This window comes from Rissa tridactyla, chromosome 3 (genome assembly GCF_028500815.1).
Source record: "Rissa tridactyla isolate bRisTri1 chromosome 3, bRisTri1.patW.cur.20221130, whole genome shotgun sequence".
NCBI lineage: Eukaryota > Metazoa > Chordata > Aves > Charadriiformes > Laridae > Rissa > Rissa tridactyla.
In genome coordinates, this window is record NC_071468.1 from 102,682,353 (window position 1) to 102,704,693 (window position 22,341).

At 37.4% G+C, this 22,341-nt stretch overlaps 1 protein-coding gene across 1 annotated transcript in view; it reads left to right on the forward strand.

The window, feature by feature from the left end:
* The window catches only part of CSMD1 (CUB and Sushi multiple domains 1), a 1,189,318-nt gene that overhangs the window by 566,263 nt on the left and 600,714 nt on the right, over positions 1-22,341 (forward strand). Inside the window, exon 4 of the mRNA XM_054196719.1 lies at positions 10,602-10,796. Within this exon, the coding sequence (XP_054052694.1) occupies positions 10,602-10,796 (195 nt within the window). The remainder of the gene's footprint in view (positions 1-10,601; positions 10,797-22,341) is intronic.

Below are 22,341 nucleotides of genomic sequence, written 5' to 3' on the forward strand. Positions count from 1 at the left end.
GTGTTGGCAAGCCGACAGGATAGGAGGTGTGCAAGTGGGTCTCTAAGACCTTTTGTTTCCAGCTATGTCAGCCAGATGAGGAAGCTTCTGCATTCCTTGATCAGACTCCTTAAGACACGGGGAGCTGTTTTTATTTAAAATTGTTTTGTAAATTAAGGTCACCTTCAGACTAATCATTCTCCCCCCAGTTTCCTCTCTCCATATGACTGTATGGAAACTTCCACACAGTTTCACATCTTGCTTAGAATGCTGCTTGTTTTCAACCTGCTTGTAATTATGATTCGTTCATGCACTTTCATTTTTGTCCCAACCCTGCCTTCAGCTTCTTACGACCTGCTGTTTGCCTTCCAGTGTCTTCATAGTGACTGCATTTTAATCTTCATTTCTCAGATTAAAGCTGTAAAAATCTTCCAATATCCTCTTAAAAGCTCTCCAGCCCCTTAATCACTTTAGTAGTCCCGCTCTGCATTTGCCTCAGACTGAGCTACTCTTGTTTGAACACAGGTGATCAGATTTGTATGCAGGCCTCCAGATAAGGTCTTGGCAGCTTCTTATACTTATCTTTCTGTTTGATAAGTACCTTGTTTAACACACAGAGATATTGTCATTTTTATCTTCATATCCTATGGGCTTTCAAGCACCGGACGGATTTGATTTTTATGAGTTGAGTTTAGGTCTTTTGTCTAATGGGATCCCCAAAAGTGGTCTGGTTAAAAAGGTATTTGTTTGGTTTTATTTGTTATCACACATGAGGTGGTGAGCTAGAGGTAGTCTTCTGATTACATGTTTTATGTTGACAGTTTGGAAGTAACGCTGTGGAAGGATAGTTGAGAAAACAGTAGTTCTTTCATTGCCAAAAGGTCGTCATGATCTTTCTCAGAATGAGAAGGGCAGATATTGCACATACGTGTGATGACTGTACTGACAAACTGAAAGACAGACCTTAGAACACACTGAACTTTTTAGAGGAGGTGGAAAAGCATGACTTTGATGTCTTTAAGAATATGACTAATGACTTTTGATCTCTGGTAGCTGGCAAAGTTTCCGTTTATAAATTTTGCACAGCCTCAAATGCTTTTTATAGCCTCAGCCTGGAATGTCATGCTCTGCTCATTCTTCTGTTTCAAGAAGAGAGAACTAAAATCTAGAAATATTGGTCACCGATCTCAGCTCATCTAGGAAAATGTGTAGTACTTCTGAGGCAAAACAAGTACGAGGAAATAGAAAGTTTTAGCTTTAACTTCAGTTTGCCTTTGCACTTCAGAGTTTTCTAGCATTGTTTGTACAATATTGACTTTTATCATCTTACAACCAATGGCAAGACATTTATTACATACTTTATAATAAAAGTGAACACACTAAAAATAAAATCCATCAATCTTTTGTTATTACCTGCTCAAGAAAATTAAAATATCAATCTCAATGTGGGAGATGTACTAGAGTATTAAAGTTGCTGCATACTCCCAAATGATTTTCATAGCTGTGCAATCCAATACAATTTTGCACGTCCTTAGAGAAAGACAGACACAGTTGGGTAAATACTTGTAAAACAAGAAAGCTGTAGCTTTCAAAAGCGGTGTGATCCAAGTATTTTATCTGGAAAATATTGCAATGATTTATGAGTGCACAAATGCAGAAATGAACACGTAACAGGGAACAGATTTCAGTGAGTGAGCTCTTCCTTCCCCTAGAGTAAACCAAATAAATCCTTGGATTCTATGAAAATACAGGTTTCTACTTGCTCAGCTGAAAATAATAAATGTAACAGCTTTATTTCTGTAAGCCAATAAGGCTGTGGGGTTTTGTATGTTTAGTTGTTTTTTTTAAGAAAAAAAATCTCAAGTAGGCCTAACAAAGAGAGTCTGAACAAAAATGTTGCCAGCAGATAAATAGTGGGCCACGTTTGATGCTTCAGAATGTACGTTTCTGTGCCATGTAGGTTCTTGAATGCTGCATTTGGCACCTTGAAGTGTAAATATGGCTTAATTATCAGATATTCCATGAACTTGCACTTTGTATGTTTTGGTTTCTGTGAGTGAACTCTTCCTTCCCCTAGAGTAAACCAAATTGAAATCCATTAATATTTGATGAAATAATTTTTAAGAAGGATGTAAATATCCCATGTTAGATAACTTACAGACTAAAGCTTTCAAGATTAGTTGTGTGTCTGCGTGGGTGTGTGTAACATGTGTAGCTCTGTGGTGGGCAAAAATTTTTTTTTTTTTTTTTAATGCCACAAATAGATTAATAGTCAGCTTAGATTGATGCCTTGTGTGAGATTTGCATTTTGACATATCAGCTGCTGGAAGAGGTTTTGGAGAAATCCTGGGATCTTTTATTAAGAAACTGGAGGCATTCAAACTGAAGATTTCCTGTTCTGATGTAAAGTGCATGTGTGTGTATGTACATATAATATGTATACACTAAAATAAATAGACTAAAAATTGAGTGTTCACAGAAGCGTTTATTAAATTTCACAACAAAACTATTATATAGAGTAAAAATTAATTTAGTTATAGTATCAATGGAGAGTAATTGTTGAATTACACTTCCTGTGGGAGGTATTTCTTTTAGCTATTATTTTTCTTATTATGTGGTATCATCTTACCTTTGTTAGACCAGGGGCTTTTTAAATATCAGAATTTAAACATAAAATTATTTTATTTTTATTATTTATATAGAATCCAGGGCTGTGGACCAATACTCTGTATTACATTAGATATTACGATTTTGTCTGTGCTTGCATAATCTGTGTTCCAGAAGCATGTAATCAAAGTCAAGAGTAAACTTGAAGCTCGGGATCATAAAAATTAGGAAAAAGGTTATAATCAGATTAACTAGCACTAGCTGACAGTGATTCTAAAGGCACTTGTTTGTCAGCAAACTAGTTGAAGATAGCAACATAGATGTATTTAAATTGGGAAGGGTCTCTAGTGTTTGATTAACGCCCACTCACCTCCACGAAAGAAGGGCCAAGTTAGATGAGGTTGCATAGAGCCTTGTCCTGTCACAGTTTGGACATTTCCAAGGACAGAATTCATAATCTCTCTGGGCAATTTCCTTCAGTCCTTGTCTGCTCTCAAGTTCGAAAAAACCCCAAACATTCCAAGTTTTAAATGCAGTCTCCTTTGTTGCAACTTGCATCCATTGCATCTCATCTTGTCTCTGTGCGCTTTCAAGAAAAGTCTTCTGTACCCTCTCCCATTAGGTATATGGAGACAGGATTAAGATTCCCCCTTTCCAAACCAGTCTTTTATTCAAGCTGAACAGCCCAGCTCCCTCAGCCTCCCATCACAGGACAAGTGCTCCAGATCCTGACCATTGTGGTGGCCCTCCACTGAACTTGATCTGGTATGTTATTGTTCTCCTTGTACTGGAATGCCCCAAATGGGACACAGTACCTAAGCAATGGACTCACAAGCACAAAGTAGTGGGTAAGAATAATTTCCCTTCGTCTGCTGGCTGCTCTTTTACACTTCTACAGCTTGGGGTGCAGTTGTGTGTCTTTGCTGCCAGAGCACATTGCTGCCAGGTACCTTTCTGCCAAACTGCTTCCCATCCAGCTGGTGCCATACTGTACACTTGCATGGCGTTACACTGTCCTGGGGGCAAAACTTTTCATTGCCTTAGTTGAATTTCATGATATTTGTGTCACGATATTTCAAGGGGATCTCGACAGCCTGGAAAATAGCAGTCCTGCCCTTCAGTGTATGGACTGGTCCCTGGTCTAATGTCATCCTGAACTTGAGGAGAGTTCATTCCATCTCCCTTTGCAATAAAATGTATTAAAGAATATCAGCTCCATTATGAACCCTTGAGGAATCAACTAGCAATGAACTGTCAGCTGAGCTGTTTACTGGTGGTCACGACACTCTGAACCTTGCAGTCCAGCCAGTTTTCCCCCCTCATTACAGTCCAGTTATCCATTTCACGCTCCACTGGATCTGTTACAAGGCTACTATGGAGGCCCTTGTCAAAGGCTTTGCTGATGTCATGGTAAACAACATCCACTGCTCTCCCCATGTCATCTAAGCCAGTCATCTCTTTACATAAGGCAATCAGATTGGTCAGGCAGGATTCACCCTTAGTGACTCCATGTTGGCTCTTCCAGCCTTCTGTTGAGCTGGAAGTTAAAAATTGGAAAAGATACTCACTTTGCTGGAGGCCTATCGCCGCTGAAGTACAAAAGGGGTCATTACTGGGCCCAATAACATTTAACATCTTCATTAATGACCTGGACAACAGACTGCATGTTCAGCAAGTTTCCAGGTAATACAAAACTTGGAGGACTGGCTGATATACCAGATGTTTGGGCTGCCGTTCAAAGGGATCTTGACAGGATGGAGAAACAGGCAAACAGAAATCTCATAGAGCTCAATGAAGAGAAATGCAAAGTCTTGCACCTGGGAATGAATAACCTCAGACACCAGTAATGCGTGGGGCTGACCAGCCAGAAGGCAGTTCTGCAGAGAAGAACCTGGGGATTCTAGTGGGCAGCTTGTTGACCGTGAGTCAGCAATATGCCTTTGTGGCAAAGAAGACCAATAGCTCTCTGGGTTGCATTATGCAGAGTGCTGCCATCAGGTTAAGGGAGATGATTGTTCACTTGTTCTCAGCACTGGTGAGACCACACCTGAAATGGTGTGTCCAGTTCCGGGCTCCCTAGTACAAGAGAGACACATGGACATGCTGAAGCGAGGCCAGCAAAGGGCTACAAAGATGGTTAAGGGCTTGGCACATCTGACCTGAGGAGAGACAGAGATCTGGGATTGTTCAGCCTGGAGAAGAGAAGGCTCAGGGGAATCTTTTTGAGGTGTGTAAATTCCCTTGTGGAGAGGGATAAAGATGATGTAGCCAGTCTGTTGCCAGTGGTGGCCACTGGCAGAATGAGAGGCAATGGACACAAAATGAAATACAGAAAATTCTGTTTAAACATAAGAAAAAGCTTTTTTGAATTATTTTTTAAAATTTATTTATCAATTTCTTCTGTGAGGTTGATCAAACACTGCAAAAGGTTGCGCAGAGAGCCTGTAGAGTCTCCATCTTTGATATTTGAATAGACATGGCCTGGGTAACCTGCTCTAGCTTCTTCATCCTTTTTGCTTTCCAAAAAGTGTTATATCCATGAAGGCAGGTTGGTAGGCCATGTTGGTTTTGAGAACAAAGAATTTTGCAAAGGGTAGGACAGTGCAGTTTCTGTCATAGTAGTGTCCTCTAACAAATGACCTACATGCATCTACAGTGTTCTATACTAATGTGGATATCAGCGCGGGTAGATCAATTAACTATTCATTGTACATAGCTCTTGGAAATAGAAAGGACAAAGTTGTTTAATCAATTGACAGTGAAATATTACATGCTTTTCAATTGATTCAATATTTGGAATTATTTTAAAAAGGTCAAAATGTACTGTAATAGAGTGTAATGTAAGACATTAGAAACTTTAAAAAAATCAAATATATTGATTTTGTAGTCTTTTTCTAGGTAGAAATGGCAAGTACAGTTCTACAGAATTCTTTAGAAGTAGTTTTTCAAAGAAAATTTAATTACTTACACCTTAGAAAAAAGCATTATATTATTTCCAGAACAGATTTATTAAACAAAATACATTTATATGTGTGTATATATATATATATGTAGAAGTGTCTTTCCAAGTCCACCTTTTGTTCAGTACAGCACTTTCAGTCTGGTAGATTGAAAGGCTATTCAAATCTTTTTCCCTGAGTTCCTTTTCAAACGAAGCTTCTTTTCTGAATTGGAGCAGAAACTAGTTTCCGTGCCATTCTTGCAAGAAAATCTAGCATTTTTTCCTCTCCTATTTGTTAGTATATTTTGTTCTGCTTTCATAACAAGTGTAGTTATTACCCTCCTCAAAAATTATTTTCTTCTTCTGTGACTCTGGAAATACAGTTGTATGTATATCTTCTATTTGTGCATGAAACTGCAAAGTACAACACTTACTGTAATCATGTGGACAGAGTATCATGGGCTGTGCATCACGCCTATTAAACATCTTGACGTATGCCCTGAAATTTTCTGTAACCCTGATTTTCTCCACAGAGCTTCTGAAATTTCTCCCAGTGTTGTAATTCCAAAGCTGTCAACCATATCCAGGGACTCTCTGTCTTCCTCCTAACTTAACGCTTTTTCCGTTGTGTGTGTGTGGTTTTGCCTGTGTAACGGTAGGAAATACATAGGGGGCTGTAATAGAGGTACTGTGGGACAGCAGATTAGGCAAGTTTGCATTTGGCTGAACTTAGGTGCAACCCAGAAAACTTTTCCAGTTGTTTCAAGAAGAAAAGAGAAAAGAACAAATAACATGTATCCTTGTAAATTCTTGTAGAGCTATCAAAATAAGTGAAGGGAAAACATGCACTTTGCTCCTTCCTTTCCTCTTTCACTCCCTATTTTTCTTAATTTGAATCAGGATGCCTTCTGCATTGTTGCTGTCAACTTCCAACTACCGTGTGTGTCACTGGCCTATAAAAGCTGAGCAACTGAGTCGCAGAAGGGTGAAACCATTATCTTTAACTGACATAAGCAGCGTGAGCTTTTTGCTATTAAGGCCTCTAGGCGATCTTTGCAATCTAGTTTATGATTGTGACACATCTGAGGGAAAGAGATAGTTCTCCTGAAGTCATTGTCAGATTGAGCTTCTGATTAGTACTTTCAGCGAAGATTGATAAGTTAATTTTCATAATTTTATAATTGATTTCAAATCTAGATGCCTTATTCATATAAAAATTAATGGGAGTTGGGCTGCCAGAGACCTCAAAACCTTCAGAATTTATTATAAAGTATCTTTTTTTTAAGTTGACCTTTTAAACCAAGGTACAAAATACCATCTTGCCAAAAGAAGACATTACATTGCCAATAGTTGTCATAATGTCGTGATGGATTTGAAGTAAACATGGGGAAAATGTATAGAAGTGTGCTTTCAAGTGGTCTGTGTTGCAAATAAATGTGGACTTTAGCTTCAGAAAGAGTATTGAAAAGGGTGTGTAAATAAATAATCAGATACAGGCCATCTGAGAATTTGTTAAATATGAGTTTATTTAACAATCTTTAATTGCTTATTCACATGTTGTCAAAAATGGTGGCATTTCTGTACTACGTTTTACAGTCCTGCTGTGGTGTAGACTTTTGCCACGGTTATGTTTTAGCATATAGATTATGATGTTTTGAATAATTTTCTAAAAAATAAATATATAACATATGAATTGTTAATTTAAACAGTGAGTTAAAACTTTTGGCATTTTATCTAATTAATAAATTGCATTATAGATTTTGATCATGTGCATTTGTCAAGCAGTTCTGCAATCTAGGAAGATGCAGGTACTGTATGAGGAAGGCCTATCTTTTAGCTTTAATTTCATGAATAAATCTAACTGAACAGTGCTCCAGGTTGATCTGTGCTAGGAAGTGAAGTCCACACAGGTTCTTGGGTCTGTTGTAATGGTGGAGATAGACTCTTGAGGAGAAAATCTTAGGAGTTGTATCTGATTTGCTATCCCATTGTACATATTTTTGCTTTTCAAATACTAAGACTAAACAGATTCCTTTCCAAACACTAATTTTTATTTTTTTTTTCAAACCCTGGATATACTTGCATGAATTAAAATGAGATAGAGCATGCTATCTGAGAACACTCTAATGTTAGGTCAATACAAAAACTATAAAAAATCCATTACCTGCAGTACTTTGGTGTAGTATAGTTTATAATTGCTCTCAATAAACAGTGAACATCAAATTATTTCATGAATCAAGCACCTTGATAATGAAAGATGTAGTGACACTGATGATTCTACAAGCTTCCTCCAGGAAGTGACTGCAGATTCTCAGTCCTATTGACAGTAGACCTCAGCAACACTACAGAAAAACATGGATCATTTACTGAAAAGTTGGCAATGAAGTTAAAGCTTGATGGACATTTATAACCTTTGCATGTGATAACTTTGGTCAGCTAGAACTCTCATAATCCGAAGATTAAACTATTTTGGTTACTATTAGGAACCTTCAAAGGATAATTCATTTTAGGTCAAGACTAGAAGCAGTAAAGTCTGTGCAGATGAAATTGTGCAGCTACCTCAATATACTTCAATCAAGGCTTTAGAAAAGCACATAAATAATGTAGTTGAATGCTTGATCTTGACAAGTGGTGAAATCCTGTAGCTATTACATGTATTATTGAACATGGCTGTCATTCTCAGATCACTCATCTTTTACTGGTTTTTAGGAGGTTGCGGTAAAATGCGTGCCAGTTTCAGGATGCCAGGTCCCATTTTTTCTGGGGTTCTTGACGGATGTAGTTGTAAGAAGAGGCAGAAAAATATCGTACTGTAGGAAACCTTCTTTACACAGATAGAAGACTGATTTGCTGCAATACAGTTTCAACAGTTGGTCAGTGCCAGTTATGTATATGGTGGATGTAGATTCATAGTGATGTGTTTTCCTTGGCAATGCAGTTTATCTGAAATCATAGTATCTCTGAATAATGATTTTTTTTGTCCTGATAGCACACCCACTCATAAAAATAAGTGCTGAGTTTTGGATTGTATAAATATTGCTGCATACACCAGATCTTATGATGAAACTACTTCATATTACAGTGTTTTGTAAAAATGTTTTGATTTGAAAATAACAGAGGGATTTTTGTTTCAAGTGGAGGTATTCTCCTGTGTCAAAGCATGTAACAAATTTTTGTTTGACTTGTCTTGCAAAATTACCTGTATTAACCTACCATGACTAAAGCAGCAAAAAGGGGAAAAATTGCCAAGAGAGAGGTAGCGTTTTTAATAGTGCTGTAAAACATGTAATAGCATATAGCAATATATGCTGTATCATATAATGGATCATTGTTGCCAACATTTTGGAATGTAAGTTAGTACCTTTATTTTATTCCAATTATTCCAATGTTTTAAAATCACTTACTTTATATGTATTCTCATATATGTGAATCCAACACTGACTCTCTTTCCAATGTCAATGAGCACATACAAATAAATATCCTATTTTATTAGAACTGCTGAAACAGCACAAAAGAAGTCGGGTAGCATATTGTTTGCTTCTAGCTTTGGTAGATAACACATTCAGCAACCTTAAGTAGTTCCTGTAAAGCACAGAAATCTTAGATTTCTGATATGCAACACTGGTAAAACATTCATCTAACTCATCATTCATTAGAGTGTTATGTGGCTTTTGTTACCTTGTTAATATTTATAGAAAATTTGGGGATTTTTCTCATAAAAGAATGTTGCAAGTGAAGTATTCTCTCGTATAATTTTTTTAGCTTTATGTTTTTTGGCCTTTTTGAAATATTCCTATACAATTTGGGTTGTAACTTAAGTGTAATTATGATCATTTAAATGCCAGTGTGACTAACTGTTTGAGTAATGAATTAAGGGTGTGCATTCAATAATTGAACTTACATGGTATAATGGGGTTTAATTAGCATTGATATATTGATATAATGCTTTACAACACTCTGAGGATGTGCATGTATTGAGTAATTAATCCTCTCAACATGCAGGTTAGTGAGGTCAGTATGGTTGTGTTTATTCTGCAGATGGGTAGAGTAAGGAAAGAGAGAAGTATGGGGTGAAAGAATTTGTCCACGAAATATGCAGTTGCTGAAACAATACCTGAATTACATGTGAGCTTTGCAGACCACCATTTCTTTGATGAACATATTTATCTTTTGCGCTCTGTTCATGACATATTTCAGATTCCTTAACTTATTTGTTCTGCTCTAAAGGAAATTAAACAGTTTTAATTTGTACTACTTCAATGAAAGGAATGGAATGCCATTAATAACTTTCAAATTATAACAAGAACAAAACCAATTCCATTTTCCTCCTTCCCAACACACACTTTAGCTTTTCCTAGGTGGAGGAGTATCATCTTTAAACTGATAGCTAGTTAAGAGAATCTCTTCCAAATAACTAATGCTTAAAAAATTGCTTTCTGCAATAAAAAAGAAAATCGGTACTTCCATTCATATCAGCCCGATGTCACTGCTTAGTCATTGTTTCCTTCATATTTTCTGTTTCTATTAGCAAAGATTGACTTAATTTATTTTTTTAGAACCTGAATAGGTAGAAAATAAAACTTTTTAAATATAATTTAGACTTTAATTTACTGTCAGAGACCAGTTAATTGTTGGATTCTTTTAAATTGCTATTCTATCAACTAAAATGAAAACTGTACGTAAAATGCCTTATACTGCCTGGATCCATAATGATGATGTATGAATATTTTTGCAATATTTACAAAAAACAGAATTAAATAAAAACTTCTTTTTCTTCCTTCAAAGTTTTGGGAGAAACAGCAAGATTTATAGGATATTTTGTTTGAAAATAGTCCTTTGCTGAAGATCTGTTAAACCAAGAACTGAGTTTGTAATTAGCTTTGAAAGTGATGTTATAAACAGAAATCTTTTGCGAAACTGCACTCCATAGCCTAATTTTACCTTATTTTTATAAGGAATACTGTTTTAAAAGATAATAATAAACCAAATTATGTAATTAAAATTTTTTGAGAATTATTCATTACTTCATTCTGCAGATTTTAACTGTAACATTTGTTCTTCTTTCTTTTGACAGTATTACCTAGTCATACTTGTGGCAACCCAGGAGAAATACCTAAAGGAGTACTTCATGGAACAAGATTCAACATTGGAGATAAAATCCGATATAGTTGTATCTCTGGTTACATCCTAGAAGGCCACGCTATGTTGACATGTATTGTGAGTCCTGGAAATGGTGCATCATGGGATTTTCCGGTTCCTTTTTGCAGAGGTAAAAATGAAGATGACATACCTTTAAAATATTAAGACAATATTAAAACATCAGATTAAATAAATTTGAGATTTTTTTTTTAACTTTCTATATGTCAATGTACTAATGTACTGTCTAAAAATCCACACCATTTAAAACTGTAATCACAGTTCAGGAGCAATTACTCTCCAGAGTTTACATTCAGAGATTGATGTTACCTACTGATGTTTTTTCCTTTTAGTTTACATGGGGCACAGCTGTAGCAATTTGATGGCAGGACCTGGCAAATGCTTTTGTAAGTTTCTGCTTTTGGAAACTTTCTCCCAGGAAGGAGAAGCTTGAAATCTTTAACTGTATAATCTTTGAAGGGGAACCCCTGGTGGTCCAATCCTTTGAGTCCAACTCCTCCTCAGAGCATGGATAAGTTTAAAGTTATGTCAGGTTGTTCAGGGCTTTGCCCAGTTGAAATTTTAATTTCTCCATGGATGGAGATTCTAAAACCTCTCTGGAAACCTGTTCTAGTGTCTAGCTGCCCTCATTCTCATGTCCAATTTGAATTATCTTTTTACAGATTATGTCCATTTCCTCGTCTCCTCTTGTGGACCTATGAAAAGATTCTGGCTCCATCTTCCCTAAACTAAACAGTGTGGTTAGATTTTCTCATAGCCTCATCTTGTCCAGGCTGCAAAACTCCATTTTCCCCATTCTTTAGTCTCATACATCATGTTCTTCAGTATCTTATCCATTTTAGTGGCCCTTCTCTGGACTTGTTCTAGTCTGTCAATGTCAGTGTCTCTTTTGTACACTGGGGGACCCTAGGTTGGACCCTGGTACCTCTTTTGTACTGGGGGGACCCAGTATTCCAGATGAGGCCTCCTGAGCGTCAAGTAGATGAACTCTCTTTAAGTCTCTCTCTTTAGCTGCTGGTGATGTTCTTACTCATGCAACCCAATGTGAGGTAAGCCTTCAATGCTGCAAAAGTGCACCACTGACTCAGCTTGTGTTTCACCAGGACCTCAGGTCATTTTGTCAAAGCTGCCACCTAGCAATTTTTTTTTTTTTATGGGGATGATCCTGTTCCTAGTATAGGACTTTGCATTTCTGTTTTGGAATTTTATGAGATTGCTGTCATTCTTCTAGGTTGTCAAAGCCTGTCATCAAAACCTGTCTGGGCTGCCCTTCAGGGTGCCATCTGCAAACCTTGTCAGAATGCATTCAAACCCATACTCCAGACTCATGGTGAAGGTATTATACAAATTCAGCCCCAGTTTGAATCCCTGGGGAATACTGCAAGTCACTGTCCACTAGCTTGACTTTAAACAATTGACCTCTGCTGTCTGAGCCTGATGATCCAGTCAGTTTTCACTCACATATGCCACCCATCCAGTCCATACGCCCTCCATTTGACTACAAGGATATGTTGGGGAACTGTGTTCTGAAAACTTTGCTAAAGTCAAGCTAAATCTTTTCATCAAAGAAAGCAATCAGGTAACCAAGAATGATTTGCGTTTGCAAAAGGTGGCTGTTCCTGTTCACTGTTTTGTCCTTTGTGTGCTTGGGAATGGTTTTCAGAGACACTTCCACCATAATTTTCTGGAGGGCTAAGGTAAACTTCACAGATATATAGTTGCTAGGATCCTTGTTTTTTTTGATAATGAGAAATGAAAAATTATCTTTTTTTCCAGTCATTGATAATCACCCTTGATTGTCACAGTCTTTCAAAGAGGATACAGAGCAACCTCACACTGTGGCACACCAAGAACCCTTAGGTGCATACCGTTTAGTATCATGAACTTGCACATATCCTGTTTACTTCTGCAGTTCCTTGTATTGTTTCTCCTGTGCTGTGGCTACTACTTTGCTTCACAAAACTTGCCCATTTTATTGAGAATTGGGAGGCCTGAGTGGAACCTTTGCTAATGAAGAGACAAGCAAAGAGGACATTGAGTACCTCAGCCTTTTCTGTGTCTTCGTCACAAGGTCACTTACACCACTAAGCAGCACGCTACCATGTCCTTTATTTTTCTTTTGTTCTTGATATACGTACAGAATGGTTTCTAGAATGACTGCACTTCACATTCCTCACCAGTTTCATTCCATCTGAGCTATGGCCTTTCTCCTTCTATCCCTGCATTCCTGAGCAATGCTTCTATATTACTTTCATGTAGCTTGTCCCTGCCTTCACATTTTGCACACTGTTGGGGGCTTTTTGCATTTCAGTTAAAACACCTCAGTCAGGAATTCCCTGTTCGGCCCAGCAGCCTCTTGCTATGCCTACTTATTTATGTACATAAATAGATGCATCATTCCTGAGCTTTGAGGAAGCTGCCCTTGATGTCAAAGAAGCTCTCCTGGGCCCCTTAGCCCTTCAAGACATCAGCCCATGAAAGCCTGTCTACCACTTAACAAATAAGTTGAAATCTGCTCTGCTGAAGTCCAAGGGTTTATTCTACTACTTGCCTTCCTCACTTCAGCTCATGGTTATTGTAACCACAGGGGCTGTTGAATATCACTTATTTGAATGGTTCTTTGTTTCTACACCTAGTTGGTCTGTGCAGTGCCTGCATTAAAACAATTCTTCCCAGGGAATTCAGAAATCTAGTGGATTGCTTGCCTTCTGTCTGGTATGCTGCCATCCACACAGATGTTGGGATGGTTTAAGTCTCTTATGAGAACCAGAGCCTGTGGTTGTGAAACTTCTAGTTGTTTAAAAGTTTTGCCCACTTCTTGATCAGGTAGAATGTAGCAGATATTCACCATAATGACCTCTTTCTTGGCTTCCCCTTCTCATTCTAGCCCATAGGAGCTCAATGAGCTTGTTGCCTGTTGTACAGAAGAGCTCTGTTCATTCAAGATCCAACTTTTTGTAGAGTGAAGCCTCTGATTTTCTTCCTGCTTCTCCTAAGAGCCCATGTGGATAAGCAACAAAGGGTAGTTGTTGTCTTCTCTAGTAATTTGTAAAGGTTTCTTGTGACTAAAGGGTCTTATAATGTAATTCCTCACAGCAAAGAAGTATTTTATAAATTTCATACTCCAAAACAAATACAAGACTTAATAATCAAAAAACCAACAGCAATTTGGGTCATGTCTGTTGTTTGTGCTTGATTTCAAACAGTAGACAATGAAGATTTCTTTTCCTAGTGCTTCAAAAACAGGAAGAAACCAGAAAATTTCTAACCTTTCAGTTGTCTGATCTTGGATGGGGTTTTTTGGTCCTAATAAGAGGTAGTAAATAGGTTTCAGAAAAATACACGTCATAAATTCTACTTAAGCTCTTCTTACAGAAGTCTACTAAATATTTGTTCCCTTTCTGCAGATACTGCCCATTTTGGTAGTGTTTGCTGCATACAAATATCTCTAACAGTACTGAAATTTTGTTCATCATTTGTAACTCTGTGAATTTAACCTATTAATAAAAACTTAAGTGGGGTCCTTAACCCCGTGTAGAACTTACATGAAATCCAAAGAATTCTGTGTACTGTCTGTAAAGAAACGAGAACCATAACAGGAAAGTTACATAACAGTTAATGATTTATTTGAGATGAGCTATTGCCTCAGTGGATTTTTAGAGTTCGTATGGAATGTGGATTTGATGACGGATTTTAGACATTCCTTATTTTATTTCATTTTATCAGACTGGAACATATGCCGTGAGGTAGCCCTTTCCATTCACTATGTCTTCAAGCAAGAAATGTTCCTCTATTGTTTCTCTAAGAACCTTGGTCTTTTCCATGAAAGCACCTTTTGTTACAGCTTTGTTTCCAGATGGTATTCTTCTTTCTTGTCATTGTAAACTAATTTCATGGCATCCGTGCAAGATAATATAGCAGAGTTAAATTAAGCTACAGGGTTTATATACTAAAAAATCATAATAACCTTGTTCTCTGTGGTGTTTCCCTAGCTTTGCTGATGCTAGCAAATTGCTATTTTCTGCAATTTTGTTGCTTAACATTTTCAGAAGCATTAAGAAGCTGGTGTCCAGTAATTCATACATTGTCTAACTCTACAAATGTTGTTTCTGCTAGAAAAATTCCTAGTGAATTACTAAACCTCCAGGAAGATGTAGACAGCATTGACTCTTGTATCTGCCGTTGTGTTTCTCTGGCTACTGCTTAGTTTCAGAATGAACTCTGAACAGAAACTGAAGGTGCAGTCAATGTCATTTTTAGACACTTTAGATAATATGACTGGCAAGACATTTGCCTTATCTTTTTTTTTTTCTGTTTCCTTTCAATAAATTATGATTTTTTTGGTATGTGAAAATATGGCAATTGCCAAAGCAAAAAAGATAGAAAACAGTCCCCCCAAAACTGAAAACAGCTCGCAAAGAAAAGTTCAAAGGCAAATTCTGAAAGGATGAGGTAATTATTAAAACTTAGTCCTGTTTTTCCATATGGTAAATAAGAGCAGCCATGGACTTTTCTGCTCTTAGAAGCTAACCAAGAAGCTTACTATGAGTTCCTGAAAAAATTATATAGGTGGCTTACAAAAATTGACAGGGAGAACCAATGTCCCACCTAAATTCTATTCTTCTGGTTTTTGTCCTGAGGATTAAAAAGGTCTTCGTTGTCTCGATCTTAGCTACCATAGTAGTGTCACACAATACATTTGCCGCCTTTATCTTCGGGTTGAAATACTGTGCAGTACAAGTCTGAAACATTTTGAAAGTTAATTTCATTCTCTGCAGTAACTCCACTAATAGCTGATTTATGATATGTGACTACTTCTAAATGAACTTTGTATAATTAGGTTCTCAATTCTCAGTAATTTTGAGAATCCCGAGTTGATTATAGTTGCATGACTCTAGTTTTTTATGAAGCTAACATTAGGAATACAAATTGGATTAGTGATATTACAATGGTAAACTTTGTGTCAAAATGAAAGTAGCTGTGAGGGGAAGAACGTTTAATATGTTATCATTAAAAGGACACCCAGTTACTGGAGGGAAAATAAAGAAGGCAAACCAGTAGAGATTGTATGTCAGAAAGGTCCAAAAGGATCAAGTAATAATTAATCAGGTTCCAGAGGTTCCAGATTTAAGAAATGTTATTGGACAAATACTTTGGTGAAGAATATAATCAAGAAGGTATTCTTAGAATAGATCAAGGGAGAAAGGAAGAAGAGTTTATGATTCACTATAGAGTAAGATAAACTAAATACAGAGATTCAGAGCTGATATTTTAAAATCATCTAGCAAAGAGCAATTGATGTTTTTGGTGTCATCCATACTTTCTGAGGCAGCAAGTAATTCTCTGATGTAATATCTTCTCAGCCTCTCAGGTTCAGGCAGATAGGATTTTATAAGTTTAAGGAAGAGAAAAAGATGTCCTGATCCCGTCATTTATCCATGTTTATAAAAAAATTTAGAAAAAAAAAAAGGGAAAGAAAAAGAAAATTTCCCAACAATTCTGCTTATTGATATTGTATTACACGATAAAGTGAGAATATTTTCCCAAACCTAATTTTTAAAGTGACATGGCAGATTCCCACCTGAGCAATTTTGTTTGCTTTCAGAATAATCTGAATTGGTGCAATATTTACATTGAGATAAATTTGAATGAAACTTACTGTGACTGGTCAGATATGAAGTCAGAGAATTGTTTCAGGAAAAGCAGATAGGATATACTGTATAATTTCTTACACAGTAATGCAGGAGTGACTAGATCACTCCCAACGGAGATATGGACACAGCTACAAGTATTCTTTCTTATATATGTGTGTGTGTGTGTTTATAAGTATATATATTTACACATACATATATTTATGTTTATATATTCTTGTTCTAACACGTGTCAGTAGGGATGGACGGACCGGCAAAAAAATGAAAAGATGCCAAAAAAAGTTTCAAGCTGGATCTATGCAATAAGGTTCCTGGAAGACAGGAACAAGAAGTGAAAAATGAGACGAACAGTACAATAAAAACATAGTGAAGGTGCACAGAATGATATAATAAAGTCAAAGAATGAAAAAGAGGACTTCAGTCTGACCATTAGGAACATGAGCAAAGTTAACATTGGAGGAAGATATAATGATATACTAAAATTGAAAAACAAACCTTAGGGGCAGTCATAATCATAACTGCACATAGACTTCTGGGAATAACTGGATTAACTTTCCTAATTATTAAAAAAAATACACGTGAAATCTGCGATAGTCATTAATTTGCCTTTTCTCTTTTTTTGCTTCAAAATTAGGGCTTTACTATTAATTTGTTGTAGACTTATTTTAAGGGATCATTATCAGCATTAAAATGTATTCTCAAGTGAAGGATTACCATATCACTGGAAAACAGCTAAGGATACTTAATTGAAAAAAAAAAAAAAAAAGGAGAGTCTTTACAGGATATCCAGAAGACTGATCTTTTATTTCTGTGGGAGAAAGTATGAGATTACAGACTGTTGATTATTTTTTGAACTTCTTAATCTATCTATCCTCTCCTAAGACCAAGTTTTTGCATGAAAAAGGTGGCAGAGTTTGGGGTTTGATTTTAAGTTTGTTCAAGCACGTACTGTCAGTTAAAACCCAACATTTTCTGCCAGGTTAGCAAATATTTTGTCCATCACTATTTCTGTCTTACTTGAAATTTATAATTTTGTTGACGAATAGATTAGAATTCCTCTGGAGAGTGGATGGAGGAGGACTATGTCTTTGTAATCTAATAAACTGGTATGATAGAATAAATAAGAATTTTAAAAGGCTACTAAATTAAGCAAAATGTTTACAAGCCCCAGGAAGTACAAGACTATCCCATTGAGTCCAGTATTGTCAGGGTAGATAACTCTGGGACAACCCCACCAGACACTGGGGTCTGCTTATATTGAGCTTACTGAAATGTCAAAGCTAAAATGTTCAAAGTAATTCTACAGCTGCAATGGGCACCCACAGGTGCCTAAACAAATTGCAACAATTTATGTGTTTCTTAACTTGAAGTGAAAAATTTGACTTTTTAATATACATAAAATAGACACTATTTTCCTAAACCATAATAATTTCTGAAATTTTAACAAAATAAATCCCATTCCACTTAGAGAGCAATCCAAATTATTTTGAAGTGTCCTTTGAAAACCCTGGAGAGAGAAAGAAAATTCATCTTAGAAGCATGGTCTAATGAGTATTTAATTTATGTGAAGCTGATCAACAGCAAAAGAAGAAATTGAGAAAGGGAGGCAAACTGATTAGAGCATTTATATGGGATGCAGTACATCTGGATTCAAGTGATGATAGAAAAAAAACCCAAACAACCTTCTGACAAGTTTCTATTTTTTAAAACACAGGAAAGCAGCACAGGTGTTGGCTTTTACCTATTCAAAATAAAGTCTATCAAAACCTAAAATGTTAAAGAAGATTAGCAAGTGGAGGTTGGTATTTTGATGGTTGAAGACCTGGCTGCCACTTGGAACTAGATTAGATCAATGAGTTGTCTGACGAATGTGTAATGCTACACCATTGTAACGCTTAGCGATGTTTTTGGTCTTTATGAATCTGACAGTTTAGCAGCTTGACAGTTGGCATTGACATACAAAAAATTATTTTAAAACTTGGGATTGATATACTATGGCTTGGTTTTAGGTTTTTATCAGTAAGACATTTTAAAATGGTAATTTTAAAGTCGTATTTCAAAAAGTCATTTAACTGACTCCTCATATTAACCATTTGCAAAATATCCAAAACATATAACTAGGAAAGTGGTCATTCATGATTATTTCATAGATGCATTTACTGTACTGAATAATTTTATTAAACGAGGCACAATGATCTACTTTTTCTCAAAGGAACTACAGAAAAATGCCATTTAATAAAGAATTGAATAAATCATAGAATCATAGAATATCTCAAGTTGGAGGGGGCCCATAAGTTTCATCGAGTCCAATTCCCTGCTCCTCGCAGGAGTACCTAAAATGAAACCATATGACTAAGAGCATTGTCCAGACACTCCTTGAACTCTGACAGGCTTGGTGCCGTTACCACTTCCCTAAGCAGCATGTTCCAGTGATCAAACACCCTCTCAGTGAAGAACCTTTTCCTAATGTCTGATCTGAACTTTCCTTGAAGCAGCTTCATCCCATGTCCTTGTGTCCTTCTCCAAGCTGAATAAACCAAGTCACCTCAGCCGCTCCTCATAAGTTTTGCCCTTGAGACCTTTCACCATCTTCGTCACCCTCCTCTGGACACACTCTAATAGTCTGATGTCCTTCTTATATTGAGGCACCCAAAACTGCACACAGTACTCAAGGTTGGGCCGCACCAGTGCAGTGTGGAATGGGACAGTCACCTCCCCTGACCAGCTAGCTATGCTGTGCTTGATGCACCCCAGGACGTGGTTGGCCCTTTTGGCTGCCAGGGCACACTGTTGACTCATATTCCATCAACCCAAACCCCCAGATCTCTCTCCGCGGAGCTGCTCTCCAACCTCAATAAATAAAGAACTGTTTAATTGACATCTTTAATAAGGCATGCTAAATAATGTATGCCATGGTTCATCTCGAACCCTCCAAAGCTGCAGTTTTCTTTAATTGATAAGACTTACAAAATGTGACTTGAAATGACACTATGCTGTTTGATGACAATTTATAAAATATCACTCAGGTTTTCAATTGTGTCTCTTCTGTTGCTAGTGATTAAGAGGTAGGGAAATGACTACGAATGACATTACAAGAAAAAACTTTCTTACTATGAATTTTGTTCTTTAAATCACAGCTATGTTATTATCAGTTATTTTACAATAGTAATGTAGTAAAATGATTTTTCAAAATAGGACCTTTCAATATAAACTAAAGCCATTTAATAGCTAATTCTGATTATTTAAATTCAGATTCTAAATTAATTTTGAAAGGTTGGATGGGTTTTAAATGTTGGGATTTTTTTTTTTGTTATTATGCAATAAACTTTTTTCACTTGGATAAACGTTTTATTAGCTGTTGTATAAAAAAGGCATATAGAATACAGAACATTGCACTCTGGAAGGCATTTGTGTGGGAAGGAAAAGAAAGTCAGTAAAAATGATTGAATGTTCAGAAGATATCTACACCAATTTAAATAAGGAGGTTTTCTACGATACTGTTTCTGTTCTTACCCCATCCTTGGATATCTGTTTAGCAGGGCTTGCATCTCACTTGTAGCTAGATTTCATTTATGCAAAACACAGCTTACCAAAATTGTCAGATTGTTATTTTTGGTGAAATGACTCTTTCTAGTTTGAAGGAAAAGATTTTGCATTGACTGTCATGGTCCCTCAGTGATTCTTTTGATTTTTACATATATTAACTTGATGGATATGTTTATCTGGTTTATCTAAACTACACATCTATACAGTATCTATAGTTTTTGTCAAGTGGTGCCAGCCATATGTGTTTGCATGTGTACTTGATATAAGATGCATATTCTCTAAATTCAGAGCACTTAATTCCTGACTACTGAGAGATCCAAATGTTTGTAGCTTTATATTTCAAGTAGTCATTTATGCTGATACAAACAGCACTTTGTGCAGTTGCTTACAACTTGAAAATAATCATGAGTGTTTGGAATTAATTACTTTCACATTTTAAAATGCAATTTGTTAATCACTCAGAGCTTGAATTCATGAAGCCTGACGCACTATCTGTTATCAAATTACTCCAACCACAGTGATGCATTAAGATTCCCAAGCACTGTTCTAGCTCTTTGAAAAGCATAACATGGAGAAGGCCATGGCCAAGAAGGTCGATCAGTCCAAGGAGGCCAGCTAGCTCTAGGGCCAGCTGGTGAATCACAGCATATGTCTGGACAGTTCATGTCTCCTACCCTCTGAGCGGTGTGGCCACATCCTGCCCGCCTGTGCTCACTCTTAAGCAGTTTATCACGTAGCATTCAACAGTCTGGTTGCCTTAGCCTGGCTGCCACCTATGATGAAGGAAGTCCCCAACCCACAGGCTCCAAAGGAAAGATCAGCTGCTATTTGCCGTGGTCTTTCCCTAACACATCCACATCTGTCAGAGAGAAAGTACTGACTCTCTGGTCTGATTTAGGTTCTGTGGTCTTACCTGACTAATGTTCCCTTTCCATTTCTGAGCCAACCTAGAATCATAGAATCTTCATGGTTGGAAAGGACCTTTGAGATCATCGAGTCCAACCAAACAACCTACAATCTCTGCCACTAGAGCATGCCCTGAAGTGCCACATCTACACATTTCTTAAACACCTCTAGGGATGGTGACTCAACCACCTCCCTGGGCAGGCTGTTCCAGTGCCTGACCACTCTTCCAGTAAAGGAATTCTTCCTAATGTCTAATCTAAACCTCCCCTGCCGCAACTTCAGACCATTTCCTCTGGTCCTGTCCTTATTCACCTGGGAGAAGAGGCCAACACCCACCTCTCTCCAGCCTCCTTTCAGGTAGTTGTAGAGGGCAATGAGGTCTCCCCTCAGCCTCCTCTTCTCCAAGCTAAACATGCCCAGCTCCCTCAGCCTCTCCTCATGTGACCTGGTCTCCAGACCCCTCACCAGCCTGGTAGCTCTCCTCTGGACACGCTCCAGCACTTCAATGTCCCTCTTGTACAGAGGGGGGCCCAGAACTGAACACAGGACTCGAGGTGAGGCCTCACCAGTGCCGAGTACAGAGGCACCATTGCTTCCCTGCTCCTGCTGGCCACGCTAGTCCTGATACAAGCCAGAATGCTGTTGGCCTTCTTGGCCACCTGGGCACACTGCTGGCTCATGTTAAGCTGGCCGTCCACCAGCACCCTCAAGTTCTTTTCTGCTGGGCAGCTTTCCAGACACTCTTCCCCAAGCTCCAAGCCTGTGGCGTTGCTTGGGGTTGTTGTGACCAAAATGCAGGACCCAGCACTTTGAAACTTGGTTTCTTGCAAACCTCTTAGAAATGCTGTTCTGAATAGATTAAAAAGCTATGCATCCCTTTGGACAGATATCTGTAGTAGCCTGAGTTCTTTTGTCTTTCACTGGTAATTCACAGTGTATAAATTTAGATTTTTGCATGTGATTGCCAGAAATAGTCAACTACATAAGCCTTCCTTGTCAGCTGTAAGAGTCAGAGCTTTAGAGCTCAAAGCTTATTCAAGGTCTCTGCAGCAGAAACACTGAGTAGCATTGTAGTTACCACTAGCATGTTACTCAATGTCAGTATAAACCCAGTGGGAGGTGGTGTCGTTGAGAATGTTGTCATAACAAAATTTAGCAGCCCATCTTGCTGGTTACCCCAGTTGGGAAAAGCCTGCTTGCTGGCTTTCAAGAATACTTGTAGAACCTGTATGCATTATTAACTGGAACTCATACTCTTACATTTTGATTAAAAAAAAAACATTAAAAAAAAATCCCACACTTTGAAAAATATGAACAAGTAGAAAGCCTGTAAAAAAAGAGAAGGTGGAAATCATCAGGTTTTGGGGTTTGATGGTTCATTCAAACTTTGATACTGATCATGACCGCAGTGGAAATCAATAACTCAGTGCTAGTTTCTGTACTGAAGTATTGGCACAAGATGTATCAAGTTAATTTGTTTTTCTTTGCTGGGTTAGATGATGGTCTGAAATGAAGTGCTTGAAAGCTATACAGTTAAAAAAAAAAGGGGAAAAA